Below are 23,661 nucleotides of genomic sequence, written 5' to 3'. Positions count from 1 at the left end.
ATTTCACCATTTACTCATTCCTAGAATAAGCATCAAGAGCTTGAAAATGTTGTTCTGATGTTGTAGTGTCTTATAACACTCCTGTGAAGCACTTTGGGACGTGTTACTACATTAAGAGCTAGAAATTGGTCTTTAGGCAATAGCGATATTTTTTCAGCATTTTTCGCTAAAAATACCGCTATTTTTTGAAAGGCATAAAATTGGCAACAAAATCCGCTTGACGGTAAAAATTGGTGTTGCAGAAGGAGTGGCGGTGGAATCTGCAGTCCTCGCTAACTTTAGTCCGAGGCCAATTACCGCTAAAAAGACAGGCCCTGGGAGGGGCTAAAACATGCAAAAAGAATTGCAAAAAATAAAAAAATCACAAAACATTTACAAGACCCTTAACTAAGTAATCGCTGCAAAAGAATTTTTAAAAAAACCTTTAACTTACCTTTTTTGCAGGTCTTTATACTTACTGCTGTTTCTGGGGCTGCAACGCAGACTTTTCTCGGGCGTTTTTTTCACGCAGAATACGAGTGTGCCGAACGGCCAATTTAAAGCGATATTGCTTTTTTACGTCTTGCACGAAGGCAGTCCGCTTCTCAGCGGTATTCAAAACCGCTGGCGCACAACTTTGGCCAATTGAGGTGAACACCTTTTACTGTCAAAAAAGGCAAAATATCACTGAAAAAATGGACGCAAGGTTGACTAATTTCTAGCCCGAAAGGTGCTATATCAATACATGTTGTTGTTAGTTGATTGTAGAAGTCTTTATATAAATTCAGCAAATGGATTGCAATATTCCTACATTCCAACCGTGTTCATACCTAACACTGTTGGACATTGTAAGAATGTTCTAACTTTTCTCCAATTCCTGCTTGTAGGCATATGTAAGGATAAATTATCTATCTTACTGTGATTCATTTACCTGCACCTTGGTATAAATATATCGATGGCAAGTTTCCCAGGCCAGCGCTTGTGGGAGTCGGCAGCGAGGAAGGACTTCAATTTGTTCCTGTCCAAGTTCTACGCATGCGCCACCCGGTGGTCGGGAATGGTTCTGGACGAGGGATGGTTCAGGATAAGGGAGGTTCAACCTGTAATTGTATTTTGTTTTTATTTTTGACTTGTGTGTTAATTTTATGCTCATCAAGGCAAGTGTCTGGTGGTTATGGACTACTTAGCACTTTGGACATTCCGTGTCAGACACGGAGTAACGCTACATCTACTCTGTCACAACCTGCATACTCATAAGAGCCACTTTACGGCAGAAGTGTGACAATTTTGAATTTCCCATTCTAATTGACCTCTGAGAGGCAGTGCCAATTTGTACCAAATTTGGAGTGGTTGTGCTCTGGGTCCAAACCTGTACAGCCAGCACATAGAAGACACTTTTATGCCATTAGTCCAAGCTGGAAATTAATGAATATCTCCGAGGCAAATTAAATGAAATATCTTGGTTGAGTGCAGTTAAATCACAAATTAAAAGCTTGGGGTGTCACTGCTTTAAGCTTAGAATTTAGGACACGATCCAACCCTTTAATTATTTTATAGACCTCTATTGGGTCACCACTAAGTCTATGCTGCTGTAAATAAACCAAGGTCCTTGAGCTTATCTGAGTATCTGAGGTTCGTTGAGCTTGGAATCATTCTTGTAGCTCTCGTCAGGACCTTTTCCAAGGCCACTATATCACTCACCATGTAAGGGAGCCAAAACTGGGCACAGTACTCTAGATGCTGTCTGACCAGCGACCTGTATAATGTCAAATTGGTGTCCTTTGATTTATACAGAATGGCTCTATTAATGAAACCCTATACCTTGTTAGCTTTAGCTACAGTTTCTCTATATTGTTCATGAACTGTGCACAGATACACCAAGATCTCTCTGTGTCTTAATCTCTCTTTCAGTGTTGTTCCCTGCAAATGACGCTGCATTTATCTAAATTAAACACCATTTACCCACTTCCCTAGCTCATCTCAATCTTTTTGGATTCGATTGCACTCCTCTACCCTTGCACAGATTTTGGTGTCATCTGCAAATTTACTTACCATACTTCAACACCGCTGCCCAGGTCATAAATGAAGAATAGCGGGCCTAGGACCGATTCCTGGGGGGACACCACCAGCAACATGTCTCCAAGCTGAACCTCATCCGTTAACTACAACCTTTGGCTGCGGGATTGGAGCCAATTCCTGATCCAACGTTTCAATATTTCTGCTGTCGCCACAAGATTCTGTTTTGTGAAGTAACCTAGTGTGAAGTAACCTAGTGTGAAGTACCTTTTTATGAAGGGCTTTCTGAAGGTCGAGGTAGAGACTATCTACCAGATGCCCCTCATCCACTACCCTAGCGACTTCCTTAAAAGACTCTTATCAATTTGTTGGGCATGACCTATTTTTTTCGGAAGCCGTGTTGTGAATTTATTTATAAGTTATACTTGTTATAGTTGTTGACAACTCTGAGTTAACACTATCTTATGTATCCGATCCCTCCCCGGACCTTCAATGTTAGTTGATCCATTACTGCTAAGATGCAAGTCACTGAGGCCACAAGTTATCCTGACAGCTGACCTGTATTTAAAACAACAGCACATTCTGTTTCTGGACACCATAGTCCCTTCCGAAAGCTGCCAGCAATGTGCCAAGCAGCCTTTGTGAAGGGTAGTAGTTGACATCAGAAGCTGGACGAGTTTGCCAACAAGGAAAATGGATATGGTTTTCACTTATATTGATTTAAGAATTTCCAGCTTTAGTTGAAATTGAGACATTGGTGAGTAATGGGGCAAATATTAAAACTATTGGACAGCTCATCCAAGCAGTTTAAGTAAATAAGTAAACATTATGATGTGACAGCCAGCATCCATGTCTCAATTTATTACTTGAGATGTGCTTCACTGATCCTTCCGTTAATCCAACTGAGTGGCTGCGTTTTATTGCACTGGAGATGTCAAACCCAAAAGAAATTGGTTGAAAAATTGCAAACAGGACTACAGATAGACTTCTGCTCCTTTGGCAGTAATCCTAATCTCTTTTTTCAACTGGTTTTCTTGCAGACCTCTTTTTACAATCCTTCACTAGAAAGACAGTTGGAGAGACCTTCCAGGTAAGCTTTAATAGATAATGACATTGAGTTCCTTTAGTTCCATTTTGTTTCTGAATGACTATTGAGCATGATTGGAGCACATAATCCCTGAATACATTTTTTGCAGATATAAATAAAACCACGTAACTCAACATGAAATAGCAGTTACTGTTCGTTCAACTGTGAGAATCCATGCCATTCATGTCTATTCATTAAATTGGACAACACAGGAGAAGCTTTCAGAGAAAGCCTTAATTTATTTGTTAGAGAGTTGGTTTAGTAGATCAGTGTGTTATTGGACCAAAGGTAAATCATTAGACCCAGGCTCACACAATAATATTTTATAAGCATGCATTTTTAATTTTTGTGTCTAAAATACAATGTTGTATGTATGACTAGTAAATCCTGATTTTAAAAATAAAGCCACAATTTTATTTGTTTAAAGAAATGGATGGAACGGGGCTATTGCTTCTTCCTCTGTTGGAAACAATGGGTTGGCAAAAGATTATTGGCAAGGCAGTCTGCAGCCTGCTCTAAGGGGAATTGCTTTACCTGTCTCCCAGTGCTCCATGGAGAATTTCTATGTCTGCAAATAGACAATGACAAAAAGTTTACTTTAACCTTGTATGTCAATAAAAAATGTAGGATACCCTTGTCAGGTTCTTAAACTTGACAGAATTTTTTGGTTGCAAATAACCTTTATTGAGTTTGATCAAGACTTGACATACTCATTGTCTAAGCACTAGTCATACAGAGAAATGAACGATATTACCCGCTTTCGCTCTGGGTAGAGACGTAACCATCATCAACTCTCCCTACAAATTGTTAAAGAAAGCTTACAACCTTTATAGGACTCTAGTCACTCACACCCATCCTTGTAACCCTGATGATTCATTATGGTGTGATACAAATTGTTTTTCCAATTTTCCTAATTAATCTGTTGGCCATTGTCTTGTTTGTGTGTGATATAGGCTTCCCTTTTATCTGAAAGACCCTTAATCCCTTATTCATCATACCTTGCCAATCAAAAAACCCTACTTGATGACAAAGGTCATCCATAGAAACATAGAAAATAGGTGCAGGAGTAGGCCATTCGGCCCTTTGAGCCTGCACCACCATTCAATATGATCATGGCTGATTATGCAACTTCAGTACCCCATTCCTGCTTTCTCTCCATACCCCTTGATCCCTTTAGTTGTAAGGGCCACATCTAACTCCCTTTTGAATATATCTAACGAACTGGCCTCAACAACTTTGTGGTAGAGAATTCCACAGGTTCACAATTCTCTGAGTGAAGAAGTTTCTCCTCATCTCAGTCCTAAATGGCTTACCCCTTATCCTTAGACTGTGACCCCTGGTTCTGGACTTCCCCAACATCGGGAACATTCTTCCTGCATCTAACCGGTCCAATCCCATCAGAATTTTATATGTTTCTATGAAATCTCTTCTCATTCTTCTAAACTCCAGTAAATATAAGCCTAGTTGATCCAGTCTTTCTTCAGATTTCAGTCCTGCCATCCCAGGAATCAGTCTGGTGAAGCTTTGCTGCACTCTCTCAATAGCAAGAATGTCCTTCCTCAGATTGGGAGACCAAAACTGTACACAATATTCAAGGTGTGGCCTCACCAAGGACCTGTACAACTGCAGTTAGACCTCCCTGCTCCTATACTCAAATCCTCTCACTATGAAGGCCAACATGCCATTTGCCTTCTTCACCGCCTGCTGTGCCTGCATGCCAATTTTCAATGACTGATGTACCATGACACCCAGATCTCGTTGCACCTCACCTTTTCCTGATCTGTCACAATTCAGATAATATTCTGCCTTCCTGTTTTTGCCACCAAAGTGGATAATCTCACACTTATCCACATTATACTGCATTTGCCATGCATTTGCCCACTCACCTAACCTGTCCAAGTCACCCTGCAGCCTCTTAGCATCCTCCTCACAGCTCACACTGCCATCCAGCTTAGTGTAATCTGCAAACTTGGAGATGTTACATTCAATTCCTTCGTCTAAATCATAAATGTATATTGTAAATAGCTGGGGTCCCAGCACTGAACTTTGCGGTCCCCCACACGTCACTGCCTGCCATTCTGAAAAGGACCCATTTATTCCTCCTCAGCTTCCTGTCTGCCAACCCGTTCTCTATCCACGTCAATACATTACCCCAATACTACGTGCTTTAATTTTGCACATTAATCTCTTGTCAAAAGCCTTTTGAAAGTCCAAATACACCACATCCACTGGTTCTCCCTTGTCCACTGTACTAGTTACATCCTCAAAAAAATTCTAGAAGATTTGTCAAGCATGATTTCCCTTTCATAAATCCATGCTGGCTTGGACCGATCCTGTCACTGCTTTCCAAATGCACTGCTATTACATTTTTAATAATTGATGCCAACATTTTCCCCACTACCAATGTCAGACTAACCGGCCTATAATTCCCTGTTTTCTCTCTCCCTCCTTTTTATAAAGTGGGGTTACATTAGCTACCCTCCAATCCATAGGAACTGATCCAGAGCCTATAGAATGTTGGAAAATGACCACCATGCATCCACTATTTCTAGGGCCACTTCCTTAAGTACTCTGGGATGCAGACTATCAGGCCCTGGGGATTTATCTGCCTTCAATCCCATCAATTTCCCTAACACAATTTCCTGACTAATAAGGATTTCCTTCAGTTCCTCCTTCTTGCTAGACCCTTGGTCCCCTAGTATTTCTGGAAAGTTATTTATGTCTTCCTTTGTGAAGACAGAACCGAAGTATTTTTTCAGTTGGAACAAAATGGTCTGCCATTTCTTTGTTCCCCATTATAAATTCAACTGACTCTGACTGCTAGGGACCTACATTTGTCTTCACTAATTGTTTCCTCTTCACATATCTATAGAAGCTTTTGCAGTCAGTTTTTATGTTCCCTGCAAGCTTACTCTCGTACTCTATTTTCCCCCTCTTAATTAAACCCTTTGTCCTCCTCTGCTGAATTCTAAATTTCTCCCAGTCCTCAGGTTTGCTGCTTTTTCTGGCCAATTTATATGCCTTTTCCTTGGATTTAACACTATATCCCTAACTTCCTTTGTTAGCCACGGTTGAGCCACCTTCCCCGTTTTATTTTTACGCCAGACAGGGATGTACAATTGTTGAAGTTCATCCATGTGATCTTTAAATGTCTACCATTGCCTATCCACTGTCAACCCTTTAAGTATCATTCACAGTCTATCCTAGCCAATTCATATCTCATACCATCGAAGATACCTTTCTTTAAGTCCAGGACCCTAGTCTCTGAATTAATACTGTCACTCTCCATCTTAATGAAGAATTCTACCATATTATGATCACTCTTCCCCATGAGGCACACCAAGATTTCTAATTAATCCTCTCTCATTACACAACACCCAGTCTAGGATGGCCAGCTCTCTAGTTGATTCCTCGACATATTGGCCTAGAAAACCATCCCTTATGCACTCCAGGAAATCCTCCTCCACCGTATTGCTACCAGTTTGGTTAGCCCAATCTATATGTAGATTAAAGTCACCCATGATAACTGCTGTACCTTTATTACATCCCTAATTTCCTGAAGCCTGAAGCATTCTGGAAATGAGCAAATTGACCATTTTTTTTATTTCTAACTGTAGTACAAGTCGATAAGTCAAAGGAAAACAAAAACCTTAATCATATGTGATTAAACCGAATCCAAATCCTATGTATATATGTATATAAGAATTGAGTATCTTACACCCTGGATCATCATTACACAATGTAGCACTAATTCAGGCAATTAGCCTCTTAATCTCATTTACAAACAACAGCACAATAGAGTCTAATAGATACTGGTGATTGATATTGGTCTTTTAATTGATTTAAAAATGAATTGAGCAGACTAATAATTACCATAGGTTAGGTATGTGGGCCACAAGAGATTCTGCACCTTTTAATTCACCTCTTGCTTTCACTGCACTCTGTCACAGTTTATTTATTTTCATTGATTATTTTATCTGAAATAAGTGGAGATTTTAATCACTTTTGACATGCAGCCCAGATAAAGGAATTCTGCAATTTTATCATTAATTCTGAATGGATTTCTACATGTTTATACATCATAGAAATTGATTCAAAGTTTTAAAAGGGCTCTTTGTGTGTGATAGATTTGCAATGGTAATCTATTTGTTGTTCATTTAATTTGATTACCGCAGCAGCTTTTATGTATTCAGTGTCCTTGTGAATTGTCAGATTGATGTCCCTCCGGGTATTAACTTGCTAGTCTCTTAGGCTGAACTGTCATCATTACTTAGACTGCTACTGCCTCTTCATTTATGACCAGAAGATAACTGCCTGCACTTCTAGGATTTGTGAGACAGCAGATATAATTCTGTAAAACAAATGACACTACTGCTGCTGGAAATTTATCATGAGTAACATTTGTCTTATTGCCTTTCTTGAAAATATGTATAATGTTGGCTTTTTTCCAATCCAATTGGAGCTCCTCAATATTCACCATCATATCATCATAGGCAGTCCCTCGGAGTCGAGGAGGACTTGCTTCCACACTAAAAATGAGTTCTCAGGTGACTGAAGAGTCCAATGTGGGACCCACAGTCTCTGTCATAGGTGGGGCAGAAGGTGGTTGAAGGAACGGGAGGGTGGGGGGAGCCTGGGTTGCCTTGCACTCCTTCTGCTGTCATAGAAACACAGAAAATAGGTGCATGAGTGGGCCATTCGGCCCTTCGAGCCTGCACCACCATTCAATAAGATCATGGCTGATCACGTGGCTTCAGCTTGCTCTCAGCGAAGAGACTCAAGGTGTTCAGCGTCTTCACGGATGCTTTTCCTCCATTTTGGGCAGTCTTGGGCCAAGGATTCCCGGTGGGGCTATTACATTTTTTCAAGGTGGCTTTGAGGGTGTCCTTGAAGCGTTTCCTCTGTCCACCTGGGGCTCGATTGCTGTGTCGGAGCTTCGAGTAGAGCACTTGTTTTGGGAGTCTCGTATCAGGCATGCGAACAATGTGGCCCGTCCAGCCGAGCTGATCAAGCGTGGTCAGTGCTTCGATGCTGGGGATGTTGGCCTGAGTGAGGACACTGACATTGATGCATCTACCTGCCAATGAATTTGCAGGATCTTGCGGAGGCAGCGTTGGTGGTACTTCTCCAGTGTTTTGAGGTGCCTGCTGTACATAGTCCATCTCTCTGAGCCATATAGGAGGGTGGGTATCGCTACTGCTCTGTAGACCATGAGCTTCGTGCCGGGTTTGAGGTCCTGGTCTCCAAACACTCTCTTCCTCAGGCGACCGAAGGCTGCATTGGCGCACTGAAGGCGGTGTTGGACCTCATCATCAATGTCTGCCCTTGTTGACAGTAGGCTCCTAAGGTATGGAAACTGGTCCACATTCTCCAAGGCCTCGTCGTGGATTTTGATAACCTGGAGGAGGCAGTGCTGTGTGGCGGGGGCAAGTCGGTAGAAGACCTTTGTCTTACGGATGTTTAGTGTAAGGCCCATGCTCTCATCTACCTTCGTCTGCGTACTGTAGTTCAATGATGGAGGATGGAACGACCTTGGATCTGGACTGGAGGCGGTGGAGGTTGAATAGATTCCCGTTTGTCCTGTAATTTAGCTCGACTCCAGCGGGGAGCCTGCTGAGGGTGAGATGGAGCATTGCAGCAAGGAAGATCAAGAAGAGCATTGGTGCGATGACACAGCCTTGCTTGACCTCGGTCCGAACATGGAAAGGGTCTGTGGTGGATCCATTGGTCAGGATCACGGCTTGCATGTCATCATGGAGCGGGCGGAGGATGGTGATAGACTTTTGAGGGCAACAGAATCTGAGGAGGACAACCCATAATCCTTCACAGTTGATGGTGTCGAAGGCTTTTGTGAGGTCAAAGAAGGCCATGTACAACAGTTGGTGCTGTTCCCTGCATTTCTCTTGCATCTGCCGCGCGGTGAAGATCATGTCCATTGTGCCCTTGGTTGGTGGCATCCGCATTGTGACTCTGGGAGGAGCTCTTCAGCCACAGGAAAAAGGCGATTCAGGAGAATTCTAGCAATGACTTTCCCGGTGATCGACAGCAAGGCGATTCCTCTGTAGTTACCACAGTTGGACTTCTCGCCTTTCTTGAAGATGGTCATGATTACAATGTCTCTGAGACCTCCTGGCATGCTCTCCTTCCAGATAAGAGAAATGAAGTCATGGATCCACACCAGTAGTGCTTCTCCGCCATGTTTTAATGCTTTGGCGGGAATTCCATCTGCTCCTGATGACTTGTTTTCAGTTGTCGGATGGCCTTTTCAACCTTGTGCCGGGCTGAGCTTGTGCTCAGGTGGTGGTGGGTGGCATGCTGTGGGATAGGGTCGAGGACACTCTGGTCGAAGACAGAGTCTCGGTTGAGGAGGTCCTCGAAGTGCTCCTTCCAGCGGGCACTGACTACCTCTCTATCCTTGATGAGTACCTCACCGTTCTTGGCCAGCAGTGGGGTAGGGCCTTGAGTGCTTGGGCCGTAGGTCGTCTTGACTGCGCTGAAGAATCGTCGTGGTTGTTGGCACGTTGTGGTTGTTGGCACGCTGCTGGATTTCTTGAGCTTTCTCCACCCACCATCTGTTCTTTAGGTCGAAAGTAATCACCATCTCCTTCATGATTAATGTCAGCATTTCATAAACTTCCTAGTCTCACTTAGTATGCATAGTCCATAGAACCACAGAAATATACAGCATAGAACATGGCCATTCAACCATTCTATTTACGATGGTTCCTTGCTAGAATAAACCAACACTATTCCCACTGTCTTGCTTTGCTCTCTCTCCATAATGCTGTATCTTCCTCTGCTTCAAATCTTTATCTACTTTTCATTTAAAAGATGCAATGGCCTTAACTGCACCCAATGGCGAAGTACTCTATGTCAAGATCAAACATTTCCCTCTTCCTTTTCTCATGATCATTTTAAATTGATGACCCTCATCAGTGACTCCCTAACCAGAGCAAGTACTCATTCCTGATTCACTCAATCAAAACACTTTATAATTGTATAACTTCTGTTCAATCTGTCCTTTTAAATTTCTCTGCTCCAGCGAAAATAGTTCTCCTATCTCAAGCCTATCTTCAGACCTGTAGCAGCTTATCATTTTTGGTATCCTACTGGTGAATCATGCTGTATATTCTCTGTAGCTTTGATGTCTTTTCTTTGAAGAGGCACACAGTAGTCTAACTATGGCATAACCATTGCCAAATACAAATTTACCACATCTCTTTTCTCTTGTATTGTATACCTCTATTTTCAAAAAACATAAAATGCTATTGGTTTTCATATGGCTTTATCTCGCAACATCTCAAATTTTAAAATTCCCATCCTTGTGTTCAAATCCCACCATGACCTTGCCTTTCCCGATCTCTGTAACCTCCTCCATCCCTCCAAGAGCTCTGCATTCCTCCAATTCTGGCCTTCCCCTGTCAATGATGTCAGGCAGAAGAATTCATTATCTTCCCGTCTTGTTTATACCAATCCCGTGCGGCCCGATTTCCATCGTCCCACCATTGGCGGTCATGCCTTCAGCTATCTCGGCCTTAAGCAATGTTTCCCTCGCAGCTGTCTGGAACTCCCACACAGCTGGCTCACCCGCTTTTAAATGCAAAATCTGCACGTGTGTGGATTTTTGAATGGGCCGTGAAGCCCCATAAAGGGGCTGTGCGGCCCAAAAAACAATTGGAGAGACCACTGGCCCTAAGCTCTGGAATTTCCTCCTTAAACCTCTCCACCCTTCTCCCCCTTCTAGACGCTCCTTAAAACCTACTGTTATGTATGCAAGCTTGTGTTGTTATATGATGTCTGTAACACTGAATGTACCTTCACCCTGTACACACTTTACCTGTACACCAGAGGGTGCTGCTGCTGGAGACCTAAGGGTTACCTGCACACTGCAGGCAACCCAGTAGAAAAGGGAGCTCACTCCTTGGTGTCCTCACTCGAGGAGCTGCAATAAAGGACCACAGTCTTCACAATTTAAGTACCATACTCCTGTCTCGTGGAGTCATTAACAAGGTGCCTACATATACAATACCTACCTCTTTGACTAAGCTTTTGGTCACCTGACCTAATATCTCCTTTTGTGGCACGGTGTCAAATTTCTGTCTGATAACGTTCCTGGGACGTTTTATTACGTTAAATTATTTATATATTTGAACCACTAGGGGTCTCTGTCCATCCACCCTTCAGGGTCTTTCCATTTGCGTGTTCATTGCTTTCCTCCTGAAATGCTTTTCCTCTTATATCCCGAATCCTCCCTATTCCTATGCATTCTGTTAACTTGTCTAAGACCTCCTGAAGTCTTTTACAGTCCTCCTTACTGTTTGCCAAATCTACTTTTGTGTCATCAGTAAATTTTGACTCCCCATGCCCAAATCCCAACTATCTACATAGATTGAAAACAAAAGTGGATCCAGCACTGACTTGATTCACCACTTTTAACCCTCTCCAGTCAAATAATACTTGAATTTTTGTAACTAGTCTCCTGTGAAATACCTTCGATCAAATGCCTTCTAAAAATGCATATATATTACATTATCTACAATCCATTTATCTATCCAAATAGTCACTTTTTTCACACAAAAAACTTACATTTGAAACCCGATTTGCCTTTAACAAATCCGTGCTCCCTGCTCTTGATTAAGCCATGCATTTTTAAATGACCACTAATTTGATCTTGAACTATGGATTCCATTTGGGCAGCAGAATTCGAATTAAATGAAAATTTGGCGCCCAGCAAGATGGGCAGCTAAATGTCCCGAAATTGGGGACTTTGAATCAAAAAATTCTGCGGGGCTGTATCGGAGGCGTAATTTGCCTCCCGGAGCGGTAGCGGGATGATAGAGGGACGGAAGCATGGCGCAAATGACGTCAGCACGTCTGCGTCACGCTGATAAGTCACAACATCGGGCCGCAGCGAACTCTGCAGCCGCTTTCCTGGTGCCTATTGGGCCACCAGGGAGGGATCCGGCCGGGCCAGCGGCCCGACATCCTGCATGTTGGCGGCCCAGCCGAACAAGTCGGCCGACCAAAAAAAAGATGGCAGCTGCAGCATATGGTGCCTTCCCTTTAAGGCCAGACATGGCACCACTGTCACCGCAGCTTTTCAACCCGCAGAGATGTTGGTGACATCGCCCCGCGCCAACCTCGCTCCTGCAGGGCAATTTCCCCTGCGGGGCACAAAGGAATCGGCGCGCTTTGCAATGACATCAACTGTGGGCAATTTCCATCCCAAAGAGCTTTCACACAATTGATAGACTAACTGATCTATAATTAACTGGGTTTTTTTTTGGTCCTATTCTCCCTTCTTGAGCAAAGATGTTGCATTGGCTACTCTCCAGTCCCCAGATGTAATATTGCAGGTGTTAGAAGAATAGAAAACTTGGGATCATAGTCTCTGCTATCTACTCCCCGACTTTCTCCAACACCCAACAGGGAATATGCCATTAGAGCCTCCGGTGAATTATTCATCCTCAGCGCTGCTGTTGTTCCAGAAAAAAGTCCTCCTCTAGTTATCTCCAACATCTGTTCTGAATCTTCTTCTAATACACCTAGTTTCTCACTTAACCATCATTTATAAAAACTGATGAAAGATATTGGCCCTGAAATTCCATTTGATCTCTTCCCGTGGGGAAAGGACCTAAAAAAAAAAAAGCAAAAAGATACACACTTACCTGCTGCTGCGACTGTCCGAACTTCCGAGCCTGAGGCCCAGAGGTAACTGCGCGCGCAGCTCGTGCACGTGGGGACATGCACAGGCCGGGATCTAGTGACAGCAGCCAATCAGGTACAGTATAGTTTCTCATTCATAGCAAGTACGGAACTCCCATTGCAATGAATGAGAACCCCCCCACCCCCCGCCCAACACTTAAAAGCCAATAAAAAATAGAAAATCAAGTACGCAATTAACATGCATTTAAATTAAAGTTGTTATAAAAAAATAATTTTCTGACTTAAAAAAAATGTTATTAACACTTAAAATAAACTTACCATAGTGGGGAGGCTTTTATAACTTTATTTTTTATTTGTATGTTTATTTTTAACCATTTGCACCTGTAAAAGTAGGCTATACGCCTGCTTTTTTAGGCGCAGGATTTTAAAGGACATTTGTAAATATCGGAAATCTTACCCTGCAAGTGTCCTCGCTCCCGAGATACGGCCATCTGTCAAGACCAAAAACTTGACAGATCGGAAATGCCGGTTTCCAGCGGATGCGCTTTGCGTAGGACATCGGAATTTCAGGGCCATTTATTTAATGTCTCTGCCATACCTTCAGCCTCCATAATTAGACTCACTCCTTCATTCCTGAGAGGTCTTTACCCTCCCTTGAACTTTTCCTGATAGAAGCCCTTACTATTATCTGCTGCCGTTTTTTCATGTTCCTTTTAGACCTTTTAAAAGCCCTTCTCACTTACCCGTGACATTTGCTGTATCCCTTGGAGATTTATGCGTTTTAAGCCTGCAATTTTATAAACAGGAAAACAGTGAAAATTATCCAAAAGAAAACTTAAAGTAAGAAAGTTGAACATTTTGAAAACAATGCGACAACAGGGACATGAAGGAGAGGAAAAATTATACAAGAAACAATAGTATTGGAGGATATTTTTTTGATTGAAGTTTCTCAGTTCTGCATATATAACTGATCAGTTTTCTTTTGTGAATTTATGTGCCCCTTAAAGTAAGATATGTTAACACTGGGACATGTAATATTTTCACCACTTCAGTCACTCAGTGTAACCAACGAGCGCTCCGAGCCAGCTGCAGAATGAAACTCCCTCGACTCTTCCCCAATCTCAGAAAAACCAGTGTATATTTCCATTTCCTATACTAGCCATCCTGATGATCTTTGAGAGAAATTGTCAATTTGGTACCAGATTAAGAGGTAGTTTTGTGCCTCGTGAATCGCTCGGAAATGTTCTTTTATATGGGTAATGCTAGAGAGAAATGTAAGTTGTTAAAGGATTACTTTAAAAAAACCTCGTAGGGAGCTATAAATGATGATGCATCTTCCTCCTGCAGCAGCTGTCATCAGAAATATTTGGTTTGCACTCGGGTTCCATTCTAACCCAGCTGCCAAACATCAAGCCACAGCTTCGAAACTTGGGCAATGAATGTATCAGAGATGGGGTTAGAGCACCAGATAGCAGGTGTGCAGTGATTACATGTCATCCAGTACCAGGTCAGGTTGACCCATTGTGTGCACAGTGACGGTTCATTCAACACAGGAAGATGACACACCTATATTAGGCTAGAAGTCACTTTTCTGTTTTCTAAATCTCTCATTTTCTTCTTCTCAAGAGCTCAGTTAAGGTTTTTCTCCCAGATATTTGATTCTGCAATGAAACGTAAGCACTAAATATCCGATGATTACAAAACTTGATACAAGGTTTCTCCATTCTCGTGTTCCTCCTCCTCCCATTAAAACTGCAGAGACCCTCCAATATCACTGACTGATTACAGATAATCACGTTTCACAGCATAGTTGAACTTCAAGAACTCGTACTCAAATCGCTGACTTACCCTGTTTGCCCTGGGCTCCTACCAATTATTGAGAAAGCGTCAGTGATGCGAATGGAGGACCATGGCAGGAGTCGGCACCAATTGCACGACTGAAATTGACCTCCATTGTGAAATAACAGTTGGTGTTCAGAATATTTTCAACAGATGGCTGCATTAGCTCCTGCCTTGTATGCTGGGAGAAAGCTGGAAGAATTATTTGTTGATGGGTATAGGCCAATCTGCCGTTGGCCTGAAAAATTGTAAGAATTGGCACAATTTTTTCTATAGCTTTCGTCCTTTGCAAGGTAATATTGTAGCAAAGAGTAGATTTATTGTTCATTTATCTCAGTGATATAGTGTGTGAACAGAGGACATAGATTAAAAGTAATTGGTGGGAGGTTTAGAGGAGATATGAGGGGAGTAGGAGTCTGGAACTCACTGCCTAAAAGGGGGATAGAGGCAGAAACCCTCAACACATTTAAAAATATTTGGATGTGCACTTAAAGTGCCGTAACCTGCAAGGCTTTGGACCAAGAGCTGGAAAGTGGGATTAGGCTGGATAACTCTTGGTCGGCCGGCGCGGACACAATGGGCCGAAATGGCCTCCTTCCGTGCTGTAAATTTCTATGATTCTATGAACTGAAAACTTACAAGATCATCTGATTGAAGGATTCAGCCATTCCCTGAACTTGTTAGCAATTTAAGGGCTAAAGGTATCTTACCATTTCTTTAAAATATTTTACTGGTACAACCAGTAGGCCTGACTTTGTCTACTTCATTTAACGTTCCAAAAACCAACAACATTTTGCCCATCCGTTTCACTCTGAGTGAACAGGGAAAGTTCAGTTTTCCCGTACTGAGTTAGCAGGCACTGTAAGAGCAGAAAAATGAGTCGGACAGTAAGGCAATTAATCTGATTCGATCTGTTGTCAGTGCCGCAAGTTCTGCCAGCGACTACAGAAAGAGACGGAAGTCTGAGCCTTCAGTGAACCATCAGAGAGTACAGAGTGATCACACAATGCAGAAGAGCACTGTTGACCTCCATGGGATAACCAGGAGGTCACTAATCAATTCTTCACCATCTTCGCCATCCAGAGCTAAAGGTAAGGAGTAAGAATGTCACTTGGAAAAAAAACTGCAGATACAAGACATTAAAGTTTCCTTACTTCAGTAAAAATAAGTTCAAATAGTTGTTTCAAAATTTGGAGTTTCAATAAATGAAATGCTTCTAATTGCTGCAAAAATTGGAAAGAAATCTAAAATAAGATGTTTGTAAGAAGAGATTGGTTAAGAGCTTTATTTTCCCCGGTCATGCTGGAATAACTATAGTTGTCCCTGATTGAACGTGCCTTTGGTGAAGATTCCTCTGTGTGCTTGTAGCGAAGCTGTAAATCCAATCTGTACAAACAGGTTTGCGATTTTGTTGCAACCCCTCTTCCCCTCAGTACATACAATGGAAAGTTGAGGACTGCAACCTGACCGCTGGGAACTGTATGAAGATAGGGTCTCATCTGGAATTAGACAGTTGATTTCTGGTAAACTAATTGCATGCAGGTTGCATCATTTTCTGACTGAAAATAATCATCTGTGTTCTACAATTTTATTAAAACAATTGCATTGGAGGCTGTTCAGAGAAGGTTCACTAGGTTGATTCTGGAGATGAGGGGGTTGACTTACGAAGATAGGTTGAGTAGGTTGGGACTATACTCATTGGAGTTCAGAAGAATGAGAGGAGGTCTTATCGAAACATATAAGATAATGAGGGGGCTCGACAAGGTGGATGCAGAGAGGATATTTCCACTCATAGGGGAGTCTAAAACTAGGGGACATAGTCTCAGAATAAGGGACAACCCATTTAAAACTGAGATGAGGAGGAATTTCTTCTCTCTGAGGGTTGTAAATCTGTGGATATCTCTGTCCCAGAGAGCTGTGGAGGCTGGGTCATTGAATATATTTAAGGCGGAGATAGAAAGAATTTTGAGCGATAAGGGAATAAAGGGTTATGGGAAGCGGGCAGGGAAGTCCATGATCAGATCAGCCATGATCTTATTAAATGGCGGAGCAGACTCGAGGGGCCAGATAGCCTACTCCTGCTCCTATTTCTTATGTTATCATTTTAATGAAGGGATTGCACTGTCACAACGTGCGATAGGTTTATGTGGCTAAATTTCCTTTTGTTTGTCAAATATTTCTTACTTTCAAAAGTTCTCTCTTCAAACTTGGTATGAAATAAATGGCTGGGAATTTGAATAATGCTGTTTTAGCTGAAGCAACTATTTTCTCGTGTGTATTTTTGGAGAAACATTTCGAGTCTCTGCCCAGGAATGCTGCCAAAGCACCATACAGTCTGTCTTCCAGTCTGATTTCCGTTCAGACATCCTAAGGCAAACTAATGGCAATGAAAGGCTTGGCTTAATCAGACCTATAGAGAAGGTTTTGCAATGTGAATGCTGACATTGGTTTATATTTATCAAATGATGCACTTTGTGAACTAAGATTTTTGATATTGCCGTGGCTTCATTCCAGTATGGTGGCCTAGAGTCAATAGATTTCAGTATGGCTATACTAGGTCCCTGAAGGTTTGTGAAATACTACAAAATTGATAATTTTTTAGCTGCTTTGGAGTTTATTTGTAGGACACGTCATGTTATCAAAGCAGCATTGCTGATAAATCTGAACTTTGAAGAAAATATTGAAAAATTCTGTAAGGTTAAGATTACAGGCTTTTCTTGCAGAAGATACAGGTGTGTTATGTAGTTTCCTTTATTTTCTGCCTGGGTTCTAGAGTCTTGCCTACTGTTGATGTGCTCTTCAGCTCTTTTCATAATACTATAATAGTGTGCAAAGCTATGGATTCATGCATAAGCTAATTGCACTGTCACGACATGTGAGAGGTATAGATACATAAGAGCAAGGAGGCCATGCTTGAACTGTATAAAACACTAGTTAGGCCATAGCTAGAGTACTGAATGCAGTTCTGGCCACCACATTACAGGAAAGATGTAGAGAGGGTACAGAAGAGATTTACGAGGATGTTGCCTGGACTGGAGAATTTTAGCTATGAGGAAAGATTGGATAGGCTGGGGTTGCTTTCTTTGGAACAGAGGAGGCTGAGGGGTGACCTGATTGAGGTGAATAAAATTATATGGGGCCTTGATAGAGTGAATAGGAAGGACCTATTTCCCTTAGCAGAGGTGTCAACAACCAGGGGACATAGAATTAAAGTAATTGTTAGGAGGTTTAGAGGGGATTTGAGGGGAAATTTTTCCATCCAGAGGGTGGTTGGGGTCTGGAACTCACTGCCTGAAAGGATGGTAGAGGCAGAAACCCTCACCACATTTAAAAAGTATTTGGATATGCACTTGAAGTGCTGTAACCTACAGGGCTACGGACCAAGAGCTGGAAAGTGGGATTAGGCTGGATAGCTCTTTGTCGGCTGACACAGACACAATGGGCCGGAATGGCCTCCTTCTGTGCTGTAAATTTCTATAATTCTAATAATCAGTACATTTATGTGAAATGGAATGTTTACATGTAAAATTACATTACTTTTCTTTTAAATGTTGCTTCAATAAAATGGAGACAGGGGAGGGGGAGGGGGGTAATTCCCATTCTGAGTGTTCCTACATCATTCACCAGAAAATCAAGTTGAATTAAGCAGATGATATGATTCTATCAGTCTCACTCTCAATTTGGATGTGACGTGGCATTTGAAAGCAATTGAGGTGAAAACCGAGATCTCTGCAGATTTATTTTCCTACCCATGTGGCCTGTTTGGTCCCTATTCCACCATCCCCTGAAATTGTGGCCAAGATAAGGAAATCGCAAACATAGCAAGTTCAAACCTGGAAGCTCAGAATTTGTCGAGACTTCTTGTGCTGCCATTTATGTATCTAATGCACATCACAGCACATAGTAAGGCTGTCAGCCTTGGCTCAGCGATAGCACTGTTGCTTGAGTTTTAGGGTCATGGGTTCAAGCCCCACTCCAGAGATTTGAGCACATAATCCAGACACTCTGACACTTTACTGCAGTATTGAGGGAGTGCCTCACTGTCGGACGTGCTGTCTGCCCTCTAAAGTGGATGCAATAGATCCAGTGTCATTCAGAGAAGAGAAGGGAAGTTCTCCTAGTGGCCTAACCAACATGTATTCCTTACCTATTTGGTGCCATGTTTCCCTGCAGTACAACAGTGACTACTCTTCAAAAGTACTTCATTGGCTGTGATGCGCTTTGGAGTGTCCTGAAGTTGTGAAAGGCACTATAGAAGGACTTAAGAATTAGGACCAGGAGTAGGCCATTCAGCCCCTTGAGCCTGCTCCGCCATTCAATAAGATCATGACTGATCCTCAACCTCAAAATCACTTCCCCGCCCAATCTCCACATCGCTTGATTCCCCTAGATTCCAAAAATCTATCGATCTCAGCCTTGAATATACTCAACAACTCAGTATCCACAGCCCTCTAGGGTAGAGAATTCCAAATATTCACAACCCTCTGAATTAAGAAATTCCTCCTCATCATAGTATTAAATGGCCGACCCCTTATCCTGACACTATGCCCCCTTGTTCTAGACACTCCAACCAGGGTAAAGAAACTCTCAGCTACCCTGTCAATTCTTCTCAGAATCTTGTATCTTTCAATGAGATCACCTCGCATTCTACTAAACTCCAGAGAGTATAGGCCCAATCTACTCAATCTCTCCTCATAGGACAACCCTCCTATTCATGGATCAATCTAGTGAACCTTTGTTGCACCACCTCTAAGGCAAGTATATCCTTCCTAGAGTGGACAAGGGAGAACCAGTGGATGTGGTGTATTTGGACTTTCAAAAGGCTTTTGACAAGGTCCCACACAAGAGATTGATGTGCAAAATTAAAGCACATGGTATTGGGGGTAATGTATTGACGTGGATAGAGAACTGGTTGGCAGACAGGAAGCAGAGAGTCGGGATAAACGGGTCCTTTTCAGAATGGCAGGCAGTGACTAGTGGGGTACCGCAGGGCTCAGTGCTGGGACCCCAGCTATTTACAATATACATTAATGAGTTGGATGAGGGAATTGAGTGTAATATCTCCAAGTTTGCAGATGACACTAAGCTGGGTGGTGGTGTGAGCTGTGAGGAGGACGCTAAAAGGCTGCAAGATGACTTGGACAGGTTAGGTGAGTGGGCAAACGCGTGGCAGATGCAGTATAATGTGGATAAATGTGAGTTTATCCACTTTGGTGGCAAAAACACGAAGGCAGAATATTATCTGAATGGCGGCAGATTAGGAAAAGGGGAGGTGCAGCGAGACCTGAGTGTCATGGTACATCAGTTATTGAAAGTGGCATGCAGGTTCAGCAGGCGGTGAAGAATGGTATGTTGGTCTTCATAGCTAGGGGATTTGAGTATAGGAGCAGGGAGGTCTTACTGCAGTTGTACAGGGCCTTATTGAGGCCTCACCTGGAATATTGTGTTCAGTTTTGGTCTCCTAATCTGAGGAAGGACGTTCTTGTTATTGAGGGCGTGCAGCGAAGGTTCACCAGACTGATTCCCGGGATGGCAGGACTGACATATGAGGAGAGACTGGATCGACTGGGGTTTAGAAGGATGAGAGGAGATCTCATAGAAACATATAAAATTCTAACGGGACTGGACAGGTTAGATGCAGGAAGAATGTTCCCGATGTGGGGGAAATCCAGAACCAGGGGACATAGTCTAAGGATAAAGGGGTAAGCCATTTAGGACTGAGATGAGGAGAAACGTCTTCACTCAGAGAGTTGTAAACCTGTGGAATTCCCTACCGCAGAGAGTTGTTGATGCCAGTTCATTGGATATATTCAAGGGGGAGTTAGATATAACCCTTACGGGATCAAGGGGTATGGAGAGAAAGCAGGAAAGAGGTACTGAGTTGAATAACCAGCCATGATCATATGGAATGGTAGTGCAGACTCGAAGGGCCGATTGGCCTACTGCACCTATTTTCTGTTTCTATGTTTCCTCTGATAAGGAGACCAAAACTGTGCATAGAACTCCAGGTGTCGTCTCACCAAAGCCCTGTGCAATTGTACTGACTTCCTTACTCTTGTACTCCAACCCCCTTGCAATAAAGGCCAACATGCTATTTGCTTTCCTAATTGCTTGCTGTACCTGCATACTAACTCTCTCTCTGTTTCATGCTTGCGTACACTTATATCTTTCTGAACGCCAATATTTAATAGTTTCTCACTCTCACCATTTAAAAAATACTTTGTTTTTCTAATCTTCGTACCAAATTCAATAACCTCATATTATACTCCATCTGCCACATTATTGCCCACTTACTTAATCTGTCTTTCCCTTTGCAGGCTCTTTGTATCCTCCTCACAGCTTACTTTCCTACCTAGCTTTGTATTGTCACCAAAGTTGGATACATTGCACTTGGTCTCTTCATCCAAGTCATTAACGTAGATAGTAAATAGCTGAGGCCCAAGCACTGATCCTTGCGGCACCCCAACTGGAAAATTACTTGTTTATCCCTACTCTCTGTTTTCTGTCCGTTAACCAATCCTTTATCCATGCTAATATATTACCCCAACCCATGAGCCCTTATCTTGCATAGCAACCTTTTATGTGATACTTTATCAAATGCCTTTTGGAAATCCAAATATACTACATCCACTGGTTCCCCTTTCTCTACCCTGCTAGTTACATCCTCAAAAAAACTCCAATAAATTTGTTAAACATGATTTCTGTTTCATAAAGCCATGTTGACTCTGCCAAATTATATTATGTTTTTCTAACTGCTGTTACCACTTAGTTAATAATGGATTCCAGTATTTTCCTGATGACTGATGTCAGGCTAACTGGCCTGTAGTTCTCTGCTTTCTCTCTCTCCCTCCTTTCTTGGATAACAGGGTTATATTTGCTACCTTCCTTTGGGACCGTTCTAGAATCTAGGGAATTTTGGAAGATCACAACCAATGCATCCACCTCTTTTAGAAACCTAGGATGTCGGACATCAGGTTCAGGGGATTTGTCAGCTTTTAGTCCCATTAGTTTCTCAAGTACTTTTTCTTTACTGATATTGATTACTTTAAGTTCCTCACTCACATTCGGCCCTTGGTTCCCCACTATTTGTGGTGTACTATTTGTGTCTTTTACTGTGAAGACAGATACAAAATATTTGTTTAAAGTTTCTGCCATTTCCTTATTCCCCATTATAATTTCTCCTGTGTCAGCCTCTAAGAGACCAACACTTACTTACGCCAAGTTCTTCCTTTTTCACATACTTATAGAAACTCGTACAATTTTTTTTTAATGTGAAGCGAAAAACCAGATTAAAAACCCAGGCCAGTTTGGGGAGAAAAATCTGGGAAATTCCTCTCCTACCTATCTAAATGATCAAAACTAGTCCGGGAGATCATTCTGGCCCGACTTCCCTGCAGTACCTAACTTTTTTTAAAGAGGTGACAAGAGAGGCACTTAGTCAGCATTAGCAACTCCCTGACCTGCACTAGCAAAATGTTGAGATCTGTAGAAGGTTGAGAATGTCTGACCACGTACTTTCATTAGAAAAAACAGAAAATGAGGCCAGCCAGAAATAGATCCTGCTCTCGCTTGAAGGAATTCAGCGAATCAACATCCACCACGAGAGGTCCACTATTCTCTGAGAAAAGAACCACTGCCTGACATCTATCTTACATCTGGTCTCCCCTGACCTATTTAATTGGAACAAACTCTCAATTGGGACACAATCTATTCCCTTCATTATCTTATACACCTCAATCAGATCACCCCTAAGTCTATGCTGCTTCAAAGTGTAGATTCCCAACTCTTTTAGCCTATCTTGATAACGAAGATGCTTTATGCTGGGAATTAGTTTACTGACTCTCCTCTGCATCCTTTTAAACACCTCAGTATCACCCACTACATAAGGAGACCAAAAGGGGGCACGGGCTTTTAAAAAAAAATACTAGGTAGCTATGCGAGTCATACAGACAGATTGTGTGTGATGCACAAGAGAGAGGAGGAACAGTGGAAAAGAGGCAAACAAGCCAAAAAAGAGTGAAAAAGGGACAAATAGACAGCACAATAAGAAAAGTGATGGAGAACCATAAAGAAAGAAGTGAGGGGGAAAAGGAAGAAAGACACAGAGGACAACACAGAATTAGACAGTTGATAGTACTCTATCCATTGAAGTTTGCTTTTCAGCTTTAGTATTTAACTTTTTAAAAATATAACTGATCCATGGAATAAAAAGGTGTGCATATTCTTTGTTACTGTTGCTAAATTATGCCTGCTGGGACAATCTTTAGCTAGGCTTAAATGTGTTCATTTTTGCACTCTATTCAATATATTTGCTATTTTAATACCTTAATCTGTCTATGGATGTAGTAGCAAAATAGTATGAACATCTGATTACCATATAATGTCTATGCACCACAGCTGAAATAGCAATGATGCAAAACCAGTTGTTTACAAAGAACTAATGTCATAGAAAAATCAATTCTTATTCTTATAAATGTTAGTAATAATGTAACTATATGAATGAGCTTCATTAAAATAATTCCCGCTGCATCCCCTTATAATAAACTTGTTGGGGTGCCTTCTAAAACACATTTTACCAGGGTCAGGTTAAAAGCATAATATTTACTGAAGCTGGCGAGTTAAGGATAACCCAATAATGAATAAAACTGCCATTGGAGTGTGTAGCACAATCGGCTTCAATATACGCACTGGGCATGTTTTTATATATTAATGTAATCATTTTGTGTAATTTTATAAAACAGATTATGGGCGATTTTAACCCTATTTGCTCAGCAGAAACCTGGCTCTTACCTGTCCGAAAGCCACCATGATCGCAACATCTGTAATTTTAACCTGCTCTACTGAGCAGGCAGCAAGGAGCCAACAGGGTTCTTCTTTACATATGCATGTTGCGGCATCATGATATAATTGAGACCCAATTGTAATTTTAACTCTGGCCTGAGCAGGGAATCCACCTGGAGTTAAAATCGGGGCCACATTGTAATCACATGATTTTAAGTTAACAACTGCGGAAATTTGGCACTGTTGTAATTGGATTAAACAATACAGTTGTGGGCTCATGGTTATAAAGCAAA

At 42.0% G+C, this 23,661-nt stretch overlaps 1 protein-coding gene across 33 annotated transcripts in view; it reads left to right on the top strand.

Annotated features, from left to right (window-relative positions):
* The window catches only part of sorbs2b (sorbin and SH3 domain containing 2b), a 344,867-nt gene that overhangs the window by 272,464 nt on the left and 48,742 nt on the right, over positions 1 to 23,661 (top strand). For all 33 annotated transcript variants that reach the window (XR_011593121.1, XR_011593098.1, XR_011593119.1 and 30 more), the window contains 2 exons: positions 3,036 to 3,085; positions 15,509 to 15,678. Coding sequence is in view for 3 of the 33 variants with exons in the window: in XM_070879270.1 (XP_070735371.1) it covers positions 3,036 to 3,085; positions 15,509 to 15,678 (220 nt within the window). In the remaining 30 variants the exon portion in view is untranslated. The remainder of the gene's footprint in view (positions 1 to 3,035; positions 3,086 to 15,508; positions 15,679 to 23,661) is intronic.

Source organism: Pristiophorus japonicus, chromosome 1, assembly GCF_044704955.1.
Source record: "Pristiophorus japonicus isolate sPriJap1 chromosome 1, sPriJap1.hap1, whole genome shotgun sequence".
Lineage (NCBI taxonomy): Eukaryota > Metazoa > Chordata > Chondrichthyes > Pristiophoridae > Pristiophorus > Pristiophorus japonicus.
Note: the sequence above shows the minus strand (reverse complement) of the source record. Positions and strands in the feature narration are given on the sequence as shown.